Below are 19,984 nucleotides of genomic sequence, written 5' to 3'. Positions count from 1 at the left end.
AGTATTACTTCAATTGTGACTAATTTAAAGTACTTACTCTAAAAGCGGTGGAAGTATTTCACAGTTTAAAACAAAATCTCTGCATTCTGCATTGTCACCAGCAATATTACCAAGTGCCCAAACAGCCTCAGAAAAAGAAAAATATTCTGTTATAACAATATCTTAAATAAGATGCTCCCTCTTAACATGAGGTTTTAGTACAGAAGGAACAAAGTTTTCCAGATGTTAAAAAAATGACAGTGCCCTAGCTGGTTTGGCTCAGTAAATAGAGTATCAGCCCTCGGACTGAAGAGTCCAGGGTTCCATTCCAGTCAAGGGCACATACCTGGGTTGCAGGCTTGATCCCCTGTGCAGGAGGAAACCAATCAATGTGTCTCACATTGATGTTTCTCTCTCTGTGTCTCTCCTCTTCCCTTGCACTCTCTCTAAAAAAAATCCATGGAAAAATATCCTCGGGTGAGGATTAACAAAAAAATTAAAAAATGCTAGTAGGACAATAAGAAAGAAAACCTTTAAAAGCGTTATTTAATCAAACTGAAGGACAGTACATTTTTAAATTTTTTCTTACGTACTACTGAAACATTTATACTATTCTATAAAGAAATACCAAATCTTCAAGAAGAGACAAAATATATCATTTAGTGAATTGTCCAATTACATATACTAGAAGTTTGCTCCTATTACAAGGAATCCATTCACATGGATTTGTAAAAGGGAAAGTCAAAGCATAGAAAGTTAGGTAAAGCTAATAAGAGAAATAAATGGTAGTAAGAGATCAAATTCTTCATTTGTTAAATTTCCATTAGATGAGAAATTATGCAAATGTGAATTATCATTTTATTATATTCTCACACTCTGCCAGAAGCTGGGCTCACGGCTGGCGAGCACAGCGGCGGTGGTGGGAATGTTGTACATGGGGGCCTCTAGTTTTATTATATTCTCATTCCAAATTCTTCATATAAGCACAAAAGTAGACATAAGTTACTTTTTCAATTGGGAAAATTTTATAGTTAAGGTTTAAAAGCAAGCGTTAATATCTTTAACATCTACTTTAGACCTAAGTTTGTGTATGTGTTTTTAAGAAAACCCTTTTAAAATAATGACATTTTCCCTCTGTGAAGTCCTCAATATTCTGTTGGTGAGGATATCAATTGGTATAACTTTTTGGGGGATCAACTTTGAAATATGAAATAAAAACTCTAAAAAGTTTTCTATTGACAGGGTAAAGTCATTTTACCCTAATAAAATAATTATGAGGCACATAAAAACTAATATGCAATGATGTTATCACAATATTAATAATACTAATAAACTAGAAATAACTCCAATGTATAATTGAAAAGTAGATAAATTATGATACATACTTGAATGGATGAATAATCAGTAAAATTTTCTTTGAATATAATTAATCCCATAAGAATAAGCTCCCAATATTAGTGTTAAGTGGGAAAATATAAATATATATGTGATCAATTTGCATTAAAAGCATTTAAAACAAAATACCAAGACATTTTATTTTGTTTGGATGGTACACATTTTATGTTTAAAATTTTCCTCGTATAACAACTATGAGAATTTATTAATAAAGTTTATTTTAAAATGGTTCTATTCTAAATCATGTAATGTTTTTAAAAAGAAACAACAAGCCTGACCAGTGTGGCTCAGTGCTTGAGCATCGACCCAGGAACCAAGAGGCCAAGGGTTCGGTTCCCGGCCAGGTTGCAGGCTCAATCCCTAGTAAGGGGTGTGCAGATGGCAGCCAATTCCTCTCCCTTACTCTCTCTCTAAAAATTATATAAGACATTTATTTCTTAAAAGGAAACAACAAAATAATATATGTTCTTGCAAAGAATAAGGAGTCAGAACAGCGCAGGTTTAAAATTTGGTTCAGCCATTCACTGTGACTTTGGGTAAATTACTAACTTTCTGGGTCTCAGTATGCTCTTATAAATGGGTATAGTACTTCCTTATAGCTGAGATCACATTTATAAATAATCAGGATGATGCCTGAGACAGTTAATTTTTCTTTCCAATTGACATGATGGAAATCACTGTATTTTAACAAATGAAATACACAGGAAATTTAGTAAAAATAAATTTCAAATCATAATCAGCAGTGGTACTTCCATGAGAAAATTAAAAATCTAATAAATATAACAGTTCAAATAGAAACTTACCTGTTCTTGAACATCTTCATGCTCTGACTTTAGAAGTTTGATAAAAATTGGAACAGCTCCTGTTTCAATCACTACCTTGGTATGCAGAAAAGTTCCAGATGCTATATTAGTTAATGCCCATGCAGCCTCAAACTACAGAAAAATAAAAGTAGAGTAAATGAAAGCACCAAAGAAATGTCAGAAAAAGAAAGAATGGAAGAAGAGTGGAAGTAAAGACTTAGTGGGTCAAGTCTGAGATATGGACAGCCTTACATTTAATAAGATTAAATTTGAAATCAGATTTCACAGAAAAAAATAAACCTTAACTTAATAAAATGAACTCTCAATCTGGGAAAATAAGAACTGAGAAGAATATAATAAAAATTTACAACTAATGAACCACAAGTGAACACATTTGAATTTATAATTCACAAAACTCTTAACCTTTTGCACTCGGATGTCGAGTGTGACTCGACACGGTTAGCATTAGAATAAAGGAATCAAGAAAAAAGCAAGCGAGTGCAAAGGGTTAATGTCTATTAGAGAGCCAGATGTTCTAAAGCAAGCAGTTTAAATTTAATGACACACTACTTAATAGACAAATCCTATATAATAAAAGGGTAATATGCAAATTGACCCTAACGGCAGAATGACCATAACCACCACTCGAACAGTCACTATGAGGCACACTGACTACCTCTCGGTCCCTTTCCCCAGCCGGCAGGCTCCATCGCCCGATGGAAAACAGGGAACCGGGGGTGGATGGTGGTAGGGGGCTCAGTCAGCTGCGGCAGCCGGGGAAGATGACCCTGATCGCAGGCCAGGCCTAGGGACCATACCCACGCACGAATTTCGTGCACCCAGCCTCTAGTATATTTATGAAAACTTGGAACTATAAAAGGTAGTTTTGTTTCCCTAGTGATCATCTAGTTCCAACCTCCTCACTTAAGAAATAAGATAATTAGAAGTCCAGAGATTTAGGTGATTTGTTCAAGGTTAAAGAGTTCACTATTAACAGGGCCACAAGCAGGACCTGTGGTACTCCTTTAAGCAGCAGAGCCTCTGAGAAGTTAGTTAAATCAATTCACTTAGAATCTGTATATACTTACATGTGATGGATTTATAACAAAAGCAACTGAGAAAATTCAATCCATGTCTCCCAAACAAAAAGTAAGTGACCTGCAAATCCACAGGCAAACTAAGGAGTAACAATTAAGTTGTTAGGAGTGACTTTATAAACTTTTTCCAAAATTACTAACAGTTCCTAGAAGACAATCATGACAATGGCAAGACAAGTGACACCACCTTTTCCTTTCATTGCCAAGTAATCATGGAAGCTTATAATATATTCAGTATTGCAGAAGTTGCTTTCACTAGAAACTTTAATCATGTCATTTCTAGAAAGCAATTAAGAACAAAAACTATAGAACTCACTTGTAAAGTACAATTTTCATTTCTTTCAAGAAATTTCACAAATCTCTGTACAACTCCTGGTTTCTGTATAACTTGATCAATTGGTGGATTAGGTTCTAAAAATTAAAAAAAAAATAAGTTATTACATAGACAAAAAGACACAATGATCTGGTGTCTGTGTCAATTAACAGGCACACAAAATAACTCTTTCTTAGCTTTCACTGACCAAGTTTAAAATTCTAGCTCGATATAATTGAAGAAAACAAATTTCTTATAATTGCAATGTTTACTGCAAAGCAAATTCTTTTTCAATAACTAATAACAAGAAAATTTAGAAAAAGGGAGGTGAGGGTAGGTGGGAGTGGGCAGAGGGGGGAGAAATAGGGACAGAAAGAGACCATGCTTGGGCAATGGGTGCACGACGCAGTGTGCGGATGATGTTTTATTGAGTTGTACACCTGAAACCTGTATGGTCTTATGAACCAATGTCCCCCGCCCCCCAAATAAAGTCAATTTTAAAAATATGAAAAATAGATAAATGAATAAATTTATATGTACAAATATTTAAATTTCATAAGTTGAAGGCTATTGAGGTCACCTTTACAACATGGGAGTTACTTTAATCCAATACTCAAAATACCAACTGAGAAATAATGTTCCCATTAATTCTTTATAACCATACCCAAATTTCCAGGGATGTCTCCATATTAGCTATGAATTGCCTAATGTCTCATTTTCTCAGGGTACTATTTATTATTTACATAAATGCTATTGGACTATCTAGAATTCTTGATAAATTTTCTTGAAATGCAGAGGGCTTTTGAGAATCATAAAATCCTTAAGAAATTTTAAAACAAAGACATTCCAAATTAAAATAAACATATCTCAGTTACTCCAATCTAAGTACCAAGAACTCTTTCTTTTCCCTTGCTTCAGCAAAAAGCAGACCCTAGGTTTCTCCAGGAACTTCTCTGTTGATGCTTCTTTAGGTTGGTTTTCTCCCTGTTATCTATTCTCTTTCTAGAAAATTTACCTGTTAATTCAACTGTCACTTGTGATTCTCATTTGTGATAATCCATAAATCTAACCCCCATATCCGAATTCTTCTTTCTTAGATTCTAGACCAAATTTTAAGTGTCTTTTGCCCCATTTTTTATTCCCAACTTCTTTAAAATGTAGCATAACCAAAACAAAACTCATAATATCACTGCTTATACCTTCCCCTTGCCCTGTACCCACTACCCAAATTTGTTTATTACTTAGTAATCTGTCCACCTATTATTCACAGAATAAAAAACCTCATTTCCACTTTTGAGTCTTCCTTTTCTTCTTAATTCTGGTGTTTGGCTGCATTTCCAATCATAAATAACTCATATATAGTTGTTAAAATATTGTGTTTAATCAGTAGAATAAAGTATAACCATAAAAGAGCTGTATAAATCCTGTCATGATATAGAAAAAACTCTATTATTATGTTGTATCTTAGAAATCATGTTCTCAATTGTTAAGAAAGGTTTATTTAGAAATGGACTTCTTTCTCCCTTCTCTTCTTTTTTCTACAAATTTGCTGTCCTTTTCATTTGTTCAAAATTTCTGCAAAGTTAGTAAAGCCATAAATATAAAGTTTTGTTTGAGTGTTCTAAATGAAAAGTCTGAATTCTTCAAAATGTAAATTCTAGACCCTAGCTTAAACTATTATTATAGCTATTAAAAAAATCAACAGGATAAAACAATACATATTATTAATGTCTTTACCCTCATCTTTAAAAATTAAAACAAAATTATATGGTGGTAGTTACCACCTTCACCTCACTAGTCTTTTATTATTAAAAAAAAAAATTCTAAATTTACTCTCCCATTTCTTTTAAAGGGACAAAAATTTTGTCTTGCTCTTTTTATTGGAGGGGAGAGAAAGGAGAAGTTGACAGAAGGAAGAATGCATAGTGTTTTCTGGTTATAGGGTGAGAAATGTGTGTATTGAGACTGTCAGTTATAGCTAAATATATAGAGAAATAAATACATAGATAAATAGACATAATAGATATAGATATAATATAGATAGATAGGTAGGTAGATAGAGATTTAACAACATAAATATGGTCTCTTCCTGGAAAATAACTTTATCGTTACTTTCATATAAATGAAAGCAATTAAAGTGCAGTTGGATCATCAGCTAATCTAACATGTATCATGAACTACTATTAATTCTTACATTGGTACTATATTAATTGACAGAATAATAGCCTATATTATCTTACAAAGGTGATCAACTATTATAGAGAAGACTTTAGTCAATATGCCAATCCTATCCTATATAATAAAAGCCCAGCGACCAAACAGCAGAACGACCAGAACGACCAGTCGACAGTCACTATGACGCGCACTGACCACCAGTGGGCAGATGCTCAACGCAAGAGCTGCCTGCTGGTGATCAGTGAGCTCCCACAGTGGGAGTGCCTCTCAGCTGACCAGGATGAGCAGCACTCCCACAGCAGGAGCAGCCGCTCAGAGGGCAGGTCCACAGCCACTCGGCTGACTGGGATGAGCAGCTGCTCCCACAGCAGGCCAATCCCCACAGGCCACACCCCCCACCAGTGCACAAATCCCATGCACCAGGCCTCTAGTCTATCTTATATAATAAAGAGGTAATATGCAAATTGACCCTCATGCCCTCGCACAAGATGGCCACCCCCATGTGGTCAAAGATGGCCACCACAAGATGGACAGCAGGGGAGGGTAGTTGTGGGTGACCAGGCCAGCAGGGGAGGGCAGTTGGGGGGACCAGGCCTGCAGGGGAGGGCAGCTGGGGGCAACCACGCCTGCAGGGAAGGGCAGTTGGAGGCGACCAGGTCTGCAGGGGAGGGCAGTTGGGGGAGACCAGGCCTGCAAGGGAGGGCAGTTGGGGGAGACCAGGCCTGCAGGGGAGGGCAGTTGGGGGCAACCAGCCCTGCAGGGGAGGGCAGTTGGGGGCGATCACACCAGCAGGGGAGGGCAGTTCGGGGCAATTGGGCTGGCAGGGGAGCAGTTAGGCATCGATCAGGCTGGCAGGGGAGTGGTTAGGGGGTGATCAGGCTGGCAGGCAGGCAAGTGGCTGGGAGCCAGCAGTCCCGGATTGTGAGAGGGATGCCCAACTTCTGGTTTAGGCCCAATTCCTGTAGCAGTCAGATATCCCCCGAGGGGTCCCAGATTGGAAAGGGTGGAGGCTGGGCTGAGGGACACCCCCCAGTGCACGAATTTCGTGCACTGGGCCTCTAGTGTGTGTGTGTATATATATATATATGCCTAAGCAACCAAACAACCGACAACCGGTCAACTGGTCACTATGATGTGCACTGACCACGAGGGGACAGATGCTTAATGCAGGAGCTGCCCCCTGGTGGTCAATGCGCTCCCAGAGCCAACCTCCCGTGGCACCTCTCCCTGGCTGGTCAACCTCCCGCAGCCCCTCCACCCAGCCAGCCTCGTGCAGCCCTGATCGCCAGCCAGGCCAAGGGACCCCACCTGTGCACGAATTCGTTCACCTGGCCTCTAGTATAAACATAAGTACAATAGCAGTTATCTGCTTCAGCACTTAAAACTAAGAGTCCTCCACGACCAAAAAGCTTTGAAGAAATTTCTACAAAACTGGGATTTAAGAAAGGACAACTTGTGATTTACATCTACAAAAGTGGCCATGATAGTGTTACAGTAAATGGGATATTCTAGCAAAATGTCACTATTATGACTTAAATCAGAGTTCTTTTAGTTCTAGCTCCTTTCCCATATTTCCTACAGTAATGAATCAAGTAAAATGACAGTAAATCTAACATTTTTCTAGGCCTAAAAGATTTGGCAGGAACTCAAAACAATCAGTAAAAGAAAGCACCTATAATGCCTGCTATGTGCCAACTTGGGCAAGCATAATCCCACTATAAAGAAACAGAAAAAAATCATTGGCTCTATGAAAAAGATACTATAGTTTAAAAGAAACAGAATGCCATGAGGAATAGGGCAAATGAGGATAAAGTATTAAAACTAAAGAACTCAATGGGGAAGTTGTGGTATAAAAACACTGGTGGCATATTCTAGCATTCTTAAACAGAATTAAATCTAAATGAATCCTGTTAATTCGTTTTAATATAATGCATATATGAAAAAGAAACCTTTAAAGAGAATATGATAATGTAAAACACTTTTAATTATCCTGATTCAAAAAATAATCCATTTCAAAACCAAAAATTGTGGAGTATGTTGAGGAAGAGGAAGCCATTCTTGATTATATAAGGATTTCCTAACATTTCTAAACTATATTAGCTTGGCAGAAATGGAAAATAAAAGTTAAATGTATCTATAAACAAGAACTATAGTAAGAAAGCAAAGGCAATGTCTTGTAATCTATGCTGACCTGAAAATAACATTTCTTTTATTCCTCATTGGTAACTAAATTCCGTCTCTCTTAGGAAGATAAGACAGCTAGCCAAGAGCATTGTCAAAATTTTTATCAATTCATATATACAACTCAGTATAACTGGAATTACTAATTCTATAAATTACATAATTAAAACACAAGGGTTAAATTTTTATTTAATAAGAAATTTTATAAACTCAATATAAAACTGAACAAATAACAGAGGCAAATTACAAAGGTCAAAAATTAAAGAAAAATACTCAATTTAAGTACTCAAAAAATGCTACATAATGAGCTACTATTATATGAGCACTTTTTTTCTTTTTTATAATCATGCTGTTAAGAATATAGTGAAAGGAATACTTGTACAAACTAAAGATGGAGTTTAAATTGGCAGTGGGAATAATGATTTCTATATTTGCTTCTGTAATTTTTTTGTTTATATTTGCAAATATTCTATAATCAACATGTGTTACTTTGATAATATGTTTAAAAAATTGATTTTATTTAAAAATATATTTTTAGAACAAGACTCTTCTAGCAAAGAAAAGTACTTCAAAAAATACCTCATAAATAAAAACAGTACTACAGAATGTTATAATATCAAATAAGCATACTGAAAACAATTCTTGCCTTTAGAAAGCAGCTTTCTAAATTTCTGTGTCGCGGTTAGTTGTTGATCAGCATTATTAGAAAAAATCATCTGAACCATATCTGCGGTAATAACATCGTCCTAAAACACAGAAAAGAAAATATAATTAATTTCATTGAAATACTTTACGTGGATAACATCTGAAATACTGCTGAAGTATAATTTGAAATAGATTTTTGTAATATCTACCTCTGGAATGGGTACAGTGGAACTGATATCTGGATCCTGGATAGGACTTTCTGGCATAGATTCATCACTTCTGGGCAAAGAGACATTTCTGCGTTTAAACAGCTGTAATAAAGAAAAATCACTCTAACATTGAGTTTTCCATAGAACAGTGAATTCCCACGGAATTATATTTTTTGTGTAAGTGAACAAACAAGCTAATAATTTTATCTTATTTAAAATTCTGAATATTTTAGTATTTCCCAATCATTATATCATGAAGACCTAAATTGTCTATGAGAAGTTAGACCCTTTCTGGACTAGGTTAGCTCTTGTCCTATAGACTGTGTTGAGTCAATCTCAGGTCTTATCAAAGGCTAGTCTCATGAGTAGAATACACATTTGTAAACTAAAGCATTTGCGAAAGCACATTATGACCACCATAGATTATGAGATGCCTAAGAACTTTTCCAAGAAAATCTCAGAAAGTAAATATTACAAGGGTGAGATAATGTGGTATATTAACAGTTAGTATATCAGATTAACAAGGAATAGAGAACTCCTCTAACAAAAGATGGTCCTATGCTTATTAACTCAGGTTAAAAGTTAAGAAAAAAAAGAGAGAAGGAATGAAACATGATGAGGTCACTAAGGAAAATTTAAAGGTACATTTCATGGGTCACCTCATCATATAAGAACCCCACGAAGTAACATAGTCAGTGTTTTATCCTTCTCTATCAGATGGAGAAGTTGAGAGACAACAAATTTCTCTAGTTTGTTCAACATTATAGTTTGTTCAACATCGAATAAAGGTCGAGCTGAACATAAAACCCATTTATTCAGGCTCCAAAATCTTTGTTCTTTTTATTCCAGCACACCTTCATGCTGTGCCATCCCAAATATTATAGTGCCTTATTCATTGCTCTCCTTTTCTTCTACTGTCTCTCCTTCTCTTGAACACTTTTCTTCCTTCCTTCCTTCCTTCCTTCCTTCCTTCCTTCCTTCCTTCCTTCCTTCCTTCCTTCTTCTTCCTTCCTTCTCCTCCTCCTCCTCTTCCTCCTCTTCCTCTTCTTCTTCCTCACTCCATTCTCCATTTCTCTCTTTGACTTCCTTTCCCTTTCATTTCTCTTCTTCCCTCTCTTGCCCTCTTTTATATTCTTCTGCTTGAAAGTCAAAACCAGACTGACGTGAGCTAGCTGAGGGAAGATCTCCTTGATCAAACTGTCCCTGCTTTAGTGGTGTGAATCAGCAGGGCTATCAATTTCAAAGAAGCATATAGGAAGGATTGTATTTATAAGTTATAAACCAGGATATGTAGAATATCTGGGCTGCAATGGAACTTCAGTCATTTCTGGTTCTTCCACTGAGCAGTTGGTCCCCCTTAGTCCTAATAGTTGAGCCTATGAGGGGCAGAGTGCTAGCAGCCAAGGCAGCAGGAAACACCTTCCACGGGAAAAGAGCAAGAGAGAAGTAATACGGGTTTTGTAAACTGACAGCTCTTGCAAAAGTCCCAATGTTGTTTCTGTCTGCTCCTGCCCATTTCTGGGAGAGTCAGAGCAAACAAGACCAACTAGGAACATCTGTGTATGAAGCAAAACAAAAATTATATGTACACATATGTGACACAGATGACACAGGAATGACTTTTTGATGGTGCTCTGCATTACAGTGTTGGAAGAATAGCTAGGAAGTGGACGATTGAACAGAAAAGTCATCCTAAATACAGTATTTCCATTCTTCTTTCTAAACATGAAATAACTAGAGGCCCGGTGCATGAAATTTGTGCACTGGGGAGGGGAGGGATCCTTCAGCCGGGCCTGCGCCCTCTCACAGTCCGGGAGCCCCATGATTGATCTTCCCAAAGAGGTAGGCCCCACCCACCTCGGCCGGGCTCCACAATCTGCACTGCGCTGCAGCGGGTGGGCAGGGCCTCCCTCTACAGGGTGATCAATAGCCTCGGATGGTGACTGGGCAGGGCCTCCCTCTACAGGGTGATCAATAGCCTCGGATGGCTCCCCCTCCCCATCAATCGCAGAGCCCCCCCGACTGATTGCCCCGCCAGCCAGTGGCCTAGACCTCTCTCTGCAGGGCGATCGTGAGGCGATGGCGGGCCCCCCGCCCCACACCAATTGCATCGCACCCCCCTTGGCTGGCCTGGTGCCAGTGCGTATCATAGCGTGGTCATCCGGATGGTTGTTCTGCTGTTCGGCCATTTGGTCGATTTGCATGTTACATTTTTATTATTATAGATGAACTTTCCATTTTCTTACTTTGTTAATGCCTCTTTAAAATAAAACATTTAAGATTTGTATTTGAAACTATTTTGGGAAATAACTGGAGCATGCAATCACTGGAATAACATACTGAACATTTAGTCCCCATCTCTCCAGAGCTCTAGAATTGTCCCTTTTGGAATTTGCAACTCATCTACTCACATGTGCATCTTGGTCCCCAAAGACCAATGCAAAGCCAAAAAAGATAAAGGTCCTTGGGAGCCTATTGAACATTAAAACCACTGGATCTGGGGACAGGACAATTCCAGATTCTGGTTCTAAGATCTGCCTTTAGTACTCTGTGACCTTGGGGGAAAATACAACACTTGATTTCTCTACAATTTTCTTATCTGCAAGTGAAGAGACTGAACTAGGATAAAATCCTATGATTTTATGATACTGTAGGAATAGTGTGTTTTGAAAGCCCTAACATGCTGAAGGAAATGTGACAGGCCACTTAGGTAGATGGGATTCACTTTCTAGCTTATCTTGCATTGACTTTTACAGTAACAGCAGAGGCCTGGTGCATAAAAATCCATGCACTGGAGGGGGGTCCCTCAGCCCGGCCTGCCCCTCTCACAGTCTGGAAGTCCTCAAAGGTGGAAGGCGACCCTGCGATCAGGGGAAGGCAATACCCGCATCACATCCCTGCTGCTGCCTCGGGCAGCTCTGGGCAGCTAGGCAGCCGCCATCTGAGGCTTGTCTGTGCCTCAGGCTGGCCCTGGGCGGTTATGCAGCCACCATCCAAGGCTTGCCTGCGACTCGGGCATCGACTGGGCAGTCACCATCCGAGGCTTGTCTGTGCCTTGGGCCGGCCTTGGGTAGCTGGGAGGCTGAAGGACCTGGGGGACTCTGGAGGCAGGCGTGCGGAGCGGTCGGACCCGCGTCCTGCGCGACTACCGCCCCAGCAGGGCTGAGGGGACTGGGTGACACCATCTTGTGGCTGTGGACGCCGCCATATTTGAGGGTGTGGCAGTCAATTAGCATATTCTCTCCTTATTGGCTGTGGGCCCCGCCATCTTTTGTGAAGGTGTAATGGTCAATTAGCATATTCCCTCTTTATTAGATAGGATTATAATATAACAGATGTTTTTGGTATTTAAAGAATGACTGATATAAATCGCCATAATAATGTTCCTTTACTATTTCATCCTGGTTCATTAACTGTCATTTAAGATACCAAATGACTTGTAAAAAAATTTTTTAAATAAATAAAGGTACATTTCCTAAATCAAAACCGAGGGTAAAAAAAGTTGTTGTTGTTGTTGTGTTTTTTTTTTAATTTCTTTATTGATTAAGGTGTCACATATTTGTAAGTTGTTGTTTTTTTTATAGCTAAATAAACACTGCTCTTCTTCAATCTATATAGTTCTCTTTCAAATAATTTATTCAACAGAGTTCTTCTTTTTTAATACCTATTATAATACAGAAGGGACTGTGCTAGATACTATATATAGGGAGATGTCAAAACATAATCATATTTCTAAAACAGGCCTTTTTCTCTATTTTCTTCATTGTTAGTCCTTTTCAAGTATTAGTTTTGTTAATCCTCACCTGAGGATATTTTTCCATTGATTTTTTAGAAGAGTAAAAGGGAGGTGGAGAAACAGAGAGAGGGAAACATGGATGTGAGAGATACACATGGATTGGCTGTCTCCCGCACATGTCCCTCTGGGGCCAGGAATCGAGCCTGCAACCAAGGCACATGCCCTTGACGGGGAACTGAACCCTAGACCCTTCAGTCTGCAGGTCAATGCTCTATCCACTGAGCCAAACAGGCTAGGGCTTCACACATTCGTTTTAATTCATGTATGTGAAACCCACATCCTCCTTATCATTTATAAACTAGAGGCCCGATGCACGAAATTAATGCAAGGGACTCGGCCCCTGCCACCGCCACAGCTGCCTCTGCCTCGGCCCCTACCTCTGCCTCAGCCCCCACCGCTGCCACGGCTGCCTCTGCCTCAGCCCCCGCCCACCGCGGCTTCATCTGGAAGGTTGTCTGGAAGGTCATCCAGTCTAATTAGCATATTACGCTTTTATTATTATAGATACTTCTAAATTTAAGTATATCTTAGAATGAAAAATGTTGAGATATACTCTCTTAAAAGATTTTTCAATTCTTTATGTCATATAGACAAAGTTCAAACAGAGAAGGCTAAGAGATTTGGATAATGAAACTACCGGAGGAATAGTATGATTAGCTTCGGAAAAAGACTATAATTAACTTATGGGCAAAAGCTATGAAAACCACAAAAGCAACAAATTAATATAATTAATGTATTTTTAGGAGGCAAATTTTACAATGACAAATGGAAGTGATCTAAATAGACTCAAAAGTAAAAATTTCTTTAGCACCAGTGTAGAAATATACTTAACAACATATTTATCAACAAATCAGAAAAGCTATGCTTATCAGTGATTAAAAATAACACAGGATTCTGACTCATGAATTTGCTAATATTATTTCTAAAGTCCAGTAAATTAAAGAATAGATTTATCTAAATTCAATTTCCTAAAACACTTTTCATTTAAAATTATCTAAAAATTAGCAATATAATACAACTTCTAAAATCTGCATATAATGTTTTTGTGTTAAGCATAATTAATTATTTTAAAACACCTACCTGTTCTTCCCTTTTTTGTTTTCGAAGCTGTATTCCTTCTTCTTCTCTTCGTCTACGCATCTCTTGGGGATTTAGGGCTTTATTCTTATAACTTTTCATTCTATAGTTATCTTTCCCTGAATAAGCCATGGCATCTTAAGGTTAGGAGAGAAAAAAATGGATACTGATAATTCTCAAACATGAGATGTTTACCCTACGGCAACTAAATTCAGGTTCACAGATTAAATAGTCCAATAAAACCCATTCTGAAAATTATGTACAAAGAACACATTCCCGCACTCCCATATCAAATTTGAGGAAAATGACCTAATATTTTAGCACTAAACTATCAAACAAATAACCGATTCCGGCCTAAACACAAAGTCATCACCCTAAGTTCACTGATTCTAAGGCGCATGCCCCATCCCTGGTATTGCAACCTTCCTGAAGTGGGATGCATTTTAAAACCACTGTCAGCCAGGAAATAATCATGAAAGAGTTGGGTAAAAAACTTCTAAATTACAGCTTCTGGCAAGATCAAGAAATAGCCAGCAATGAAGTGTCTTATTTCCAGTGGAACGTGGCATTAGACTTCAATAAGCACACCTCAAATATTTACTGCAGTCCGGCTCTCTCACTTCCTTTAGCCACTGCTTCAGAACTAAGGCCACACCGGCATTACTTGAGTCATGACTGCAATACCAGATTTCATTACTACAAGTAAAATTCGTTCTTTTTAAATACTGAAATGTTTGTATATTTGGAAATTAGTCGTATTACAAATGTATTTTAAACATTAACATTTAATAAACATTTTATAAGCATATTTAAAATATTTATTTTATATAAATATGAAATTTTATATTTGAAATATATGTAATAGTTTTACTTTTAGGAAAATAATTATAAATACTTTTTAATAATAGTATCACATTGATATTTTGATATCTGAAATAAATACTAAGTTACTGATATTATAACCCAGTGGTCGGCAAACTGCAGCTCGCGAGCCACATGCGGCTCTTTGACCCCTTGAGTGTGGCTCTTCCACAAAATACCACGGCCTGGGCGAGTCTATTTTGAAGAAGTGGCATTAGAAGAAGTTTAAGTTTAAAAAATTTGGCTCTCAGAAGAAATTTCAATCGTTGTACTGTTGATATTTGGCTCTGTTGACTAATGAGTTTGCTGACCACTGTTATAACCTATCCTGGAATTACATATTAAAATACGAGTCTAATGCAGGGTTTCAACTTGAATTTAACATGAGATAATTAATGTCTGTTTCTAACATCAGTCTGATAAATTTTAGTAATATACCCATGTCCAACCAGAGAGAATGTTGTAATCAATTAGCATTTATGAAGTAAACACAGAGGAGAAAAAGTTGACATTTATCTGCCATGCCTGATATAGAAGAAGTAGGCTATTCAACTGGCAAATTATATTGTAAGAGGTAAAATACACTAAAACATCTGCATTAAACCCTGTGAGAACACAGAAGACATAGCAGCAAACTGTGCCTTGCTCTGAAAGTACTCACAGTTATCCTCTCTTAAAGGATGAACAAGAATTTCCCAGGGAAGGAGATGAAGAGAGAAAAGGGAAGGAATAAGCATTTCAAACAGAGGGAATATCTGTAAAGACATTTTTGAAGAAGCCTGGCACAAACACAAAACAGTAAAAAAATGAGTGTGCCTGAATAAGAGAACATATGGAAGAAGGAGCAGGAGATAAAGCTAGAAAGGTAGGTAAGAACACATATGGTTCCTGTAATCTGGAAATTGATTCAATAATTAGAGGCCTAGTGAACGTAAAGAATACATAATTCAATAACTCGTGTTGAAGATCAGTAATGAACTCTGATCTCCATTTTTTCCCTCCAAGAGACTACGTTCTTATTAATGACACAGAATTTTTATATATGAAATAAAGAACAATGCTAAACATTGTTACTAATAAAGCTTGAACGAGTTGTTTCTAATGACAAATATGTGTTGGTGCACACACTATTTCTGAAATCAATTCATTAAATATATAAAGAGGGATGTGGGTGGATTATAAATATACCTTAATTGCCATAATACATGTGTTAAATTCAAATACACAAAGTACCTTTTAAATCATTCTAGCGTCCTCAGCCCATTCTGTTCTACCTCTAGCTCCACCACTATCTTTACCAGTGACCTAATTATCACGTCTGATGTCTCGTTTGGTACTTAGCTTATTGTAGACACTTATACAGGGTGGGACAAAAGTGGGTTTACAGTTGTTCATATAGAAAATAACAATAATTAATAAATAATACTACCAAAATAAACTCGTGTTTCGAATACTCACAATTGTAAACCTACTTTTGCCCCACTCTGCATGCTCTATAAGTAGAAAATACTTTAGCAAAATGAAATGTTCACAACAATAGTCCTATTAAAAATATTTATCTCCTATATAAAAGGCATTATCTAAGTAGGCCCTTGACCTCTAAACTGTTTTGATCACATCGGTATGTATACAAAAAATACAGAGTTGGGCAAAAGTAGGTTTACAGTTGTGAGTACGAAAAAGTTTATTCTTATATTATTATTTATTAATTATTGTATTATTTTCCATAGAAGCAACTATAAACCTACTTTGCCCCTCCCCCCCGTATGTGTACATTCATCCTCAGTATATTTATTTATATACATGTAATATTAGCCTAATAAAATATCCCATTACAAAATTCACAAATAGAAAACAATTTTAAAGTAATAGTTTTAAAAGGTAAACTAATGGAAGTTCTAATATTTTCTCTTCACATCTAACTGAATCACTTGTGCCTCCTCAACACATACAACAGACCATTAACCTAGGATGGTAACCACATTAAAACTGTTTTACATAAATATGTTAACCAAATAAAATCTAGCTCCAGCACTGACACAACATTGATTCCCTTTTCTCCTACAGGACCAACCTCCTGCCTGCGTCTTCACAGCAGTTTAAAGAGGACGTAAAGTCTAAACAAAATAATCTCTAAAGGTTCCTCGTTCAGTAGGATTGTTTTGTTCTCTGGAAAATAATTTTGAATCCTATTGCTATAAAGGCTGCTGTCTCCTACAAGTTATTTCAAATATAAGAAATGCTATTCATGCAGCAACCTGGATGGAACTGGAGAACATCATGCTAAGTGAAATAAGCCAGTCAATGAAAGAAAAATTGCACATGATATCCCTCATTTGTGGATAATAAAGAACATTATAAACGGATGAACAAAAAGATAGATACAGAGGCAGTAAAGCATCCAACAGACTCAAATTACAGCGGGAAGGTCAGGGAGAGGTGGGGGAGATATATAAGCATAACCAATGGACGCAAAACTTTGGGGAGTGCGGGCATGTATGGGAGTGGGGGGGGGGGGCAATGGTAAGATATGTACACATAGAATACCTTAATTTTAAAAATGGAGGAAAACAAACAAACAAACAAACAAAAGAAATGCTATTCAGACACTCTGAAGTTGCAAAGCGGAGGCATTTCTTCCGTCATAAGCTCATTTCTGACCCAGCTCTTTGAAAGCCTGTGTTGAGTTTGGGCAAACAACTGGTACCTAAAATTTTCCTAGCATCTGTTAAACGGCACGTCTTGTACCCGTAAGCCTCCATCTCGGTGGGTGTGGGTGCCTACGAGTAAAATCACGGGCCGGGCACAGAGGGGGAAGTGGGCCGACAGCCCCTACAGCCAGCAAGCGGTCCCTGAAGATCTAAAGGACAGGGCCGCCTCTTACTGACCCAGGAGGTGAGTGACCTTCCTGCAGAATGGGAGTCCTCCAGGGTTGTCATGGAGACATCAAGTCAGGAGTGTGGGTGTGTGTGTTTGTTTAACGTGTTCAACAAGTTCAAGCGTGAGTGCCAGCGTCATTTTCTTTGGAGGTGTCACCGCCCCGCTCCGCAGCTTTCGGATCCCGTCCCCTCGGGCGCATCAGGGGGGACCCCAGTCGAGGTTCGCGTTCGGAGCGGCCAGCCGAGCCCTCCCCGGCACCCGCGCCCGAGCGGCGGGGCGGCTGGCGGAGCGAGCCGGGGCGACGTGCAGGGCCCGGGGCCGAAGCCGCCGGACTCAGCCTGGACCCCACGGTCCCTCCCATCGGCCGCCGGCCACGGGCAGCCGCCGGTGCCGGGGGGAGCGGCCACGCCGGCCAGACCCCGCGCCGAGCCAGGAACTCCCGGGACGCGGGGCCGAGCGGCGGGAGCGGGGAACGGGCCGCGGGCGCTCCCTCCCGGGACGAGCCTGGGAGGATCGCAGCCGCAGGCCCGGGGCCGGCCGCCACGCCCCCGCCGCCGTCTCCCCGGGGACCTGCGAGAACCCCGGCGTGGCCTGGTTCCGAACCTCCGCCAGGAAAAGGGTCCGTGAAAGCAGCGGCGCCGGGACCTAGTGGCTCCCAGAGGGGCCAGGCCCAGGGCGCAGGACCCGGCGGTGTCCGTGCACTTACCCAGGAACGGGGCTCGGCCCGCGCCCGGGCTCCCCGGCTCCGGCGGCTGCGGCTGACAGCGGGGCCGCCACTCCGCCCCCAGCGCGGAACGGAGCGGCCGGGTTCGCAGCTCAAGATGGCGGCCACCTGCGCCCCCTCCCCGGGACCCCGAGGCCCGGCTCCCAGAAGCCCTTGCACGCGGCGGGCGCGGGGACCCGCGGCGGGGCGGAGAGGAGCGCGCCACCCGCCGCACGCTCCGAAGGACCAGCCGGCGTTTGCTCCGACTTCGGGATGTTAAACCCGAGAGGTCCCAGTGGCCAGAGTGCGTCCTACCGCCCAGGCCCTCCGTTCGCGTTCTCAGTGGATCATTCGCTCATGTGATCGTTTGTCCATCCCCCCGTCCATCCATCCACCTACCCACCCAGCGTCCCTCCATCCCTCCTCCCCATCCATCCACCTACCCACCCATCGTCCCTCCATCCCCCCTCCCATCCTTCCACCTACCCACCCAGCGTCCCTCCATCCCTCCTCTCCATCCCTCCTTCTTATCCCGCCCCCTCCATCCATCCCCCCATCCATCCACCTGCCCACCCATCGTCCCTCCATCCCTCCTCCCCATCCCTCCACCTACCCACCCAGCGTCCCTCCATCCCTCCTCTCCATCCCTCCTTCTTATCCCGCCCCCTCCATCCATCCCCCCCATCCATCCACCTACCCACCCAGCGTCCCTCCATCCCTCCTCCCCATCCCTCCACCTACCCACCCAGCGTCCCTCCATCCCTCCTCTCCATCCCTCCTTCTTATCCCTCCCCCTCCATCCATCCCCCCATCCATCCACCTGCCCACCCATCGTCCCTCCATCCCTCCTCCCCATCCCTCCACCTACCCACCCAGCGTCCCTCCATCCCTCCTCTCCATCCCTCCTTCTTATCCCTCCCCCTCCATCCATCCCCCCCATCCATCCACCTACCCACCCAGCGTCCCTCCATCCCTCCTCTCCATCCCTCCTTCTTATCCCTCCCCCTCCATCCATCCCCCCCATCCATCCACCTGCCCACCCAGCGTCCCTCCATCCCTCCTCACCATCCCTCCACCTACCCACCCAGCGTCCCTCCATCCCTCCTCTCCATCCCTCCTTCTTATCCCTCCCCCTCCATCCATCCCCCCCATCCATCCACCTGCCCACCCAGCGTCCCTCCATCCCTCCTCACCATCCCTCCTTCTTATCCCTCCCCCCTTCCCCCATCCCCCCCATCCATCCACCTACCCACCCATCGTCCCTCCATCCCCCCTCCCCATCCCTCCTTCTTATCCCTCTCCCTCCATTCACCACCCCCATCCATCCCACAGCGCAGTATTCAGGGAGCCTAATGGGTGCCAGGCATTGTTTTAGATATTGGAGCAGCAACAGAATACACAGCGGATAAAAATGCTAACCTCATGGAGCTTCACAGAGGGTTCTTTCCTCCTTCAGCGGCGTTAACGTATTCCTATATGCTCCCCTTTGTTTAAAGCTTTTCAACTTGCCATTTAAACTTTTGGATTCTATAACATCTGTGGATTTTTCACACACACACACACACACACACACACACACACACACACACTGGTCACTGTTATATGAAATAACTCCAGATAAAGTACTCTAAATTAATATAACACATTTTAAATAGCCTGGTAAACCATCCTGACATTCAACAAACAGTATTGAAAACAGACTTTTCCCAATATCAGGCACAGAATATACAAGATTGAACACATACACGATTCCTACCCCTAAGAAGCTCTTGTTTTCCAGGTTATCCTCCAGCGTTCTATTCCTGCTATTGTATTTTTTTTTTCTTAATCCCAAAAGCTATTTCCTATTTTTGATTCAGGGATTAAATAT

The 19,984-nt window shown here is 40.8% G+C and overlaps 1 protein-coding gene across 2 annotated transcripts in view; it reads right to left on the bottom strand.

Annotated features, from left to right (window-relative positions):
* The window catches only part of KPNA5 (karyopherin subunit alpha 5), a 45,807-nt gene extending 27,342 nt beyond the window's left edge, over window positions 1-18,465 (bottom strand). Inside the window, exons 1-7 of one of the 2 annotated variants that reach the window (XM_079781489.1) lie at window positions 18,118-18,465; window positions 13,674-13,807; window positions 8,798-8,899; window positions 8,590-8,689; window positions 3,591-3,685; window positions 2,178-2,309; window positions 38-126 (exon numbers count right to left, since the gene is read on the bottom strand). In XM_079781489.1, the coding sequence (XP_079637615.1) occupies window positions 38-126; window positions 2,178-2,309; window positions 3,591-3,685; window positions 8,590-8,689; window positions 8,798-8,899; window positions 13,674-13,802 (647 nt within the window). In that variant the 5' untranslated portion in view covers window positions 13,803-13,807; window positions 18,118-18,465. Of the gene's footprint in view, window positions 1-37; window positions 127-2,177; window positions 2,310-3,590; window positions 3,686-8,589; window positions 8,690-8,797; window positions 8,900-13,673; window positions 13,808-18,117 lie in introns of those variants that run through there. The other variant, XM_079781488.1, reaches the window with a different exon arrangement.
* Window positions 18,466-19,984: the final 1,519 nt, after the last annotated feature.

The sequence above is a fragment of the Cnephaeus nilssonii genome (assembly GCF_951640355.1).
Source record: "Cnephaeus nilssonii genome assembly, chromosome: 9".
Classification (NCBI taxonomy): Eukaryota; Metazoa; Chordata; class Mammalia; order Chiroptera; family Vespertilionidae; genus Cnephaeus; species Cnephaeus nilssonii.
The sequence above is the reverse complement of the archived record's forward strand: the minus strand, read 5'-3'. Positions and strand labels throughout refer to the sequence as shown.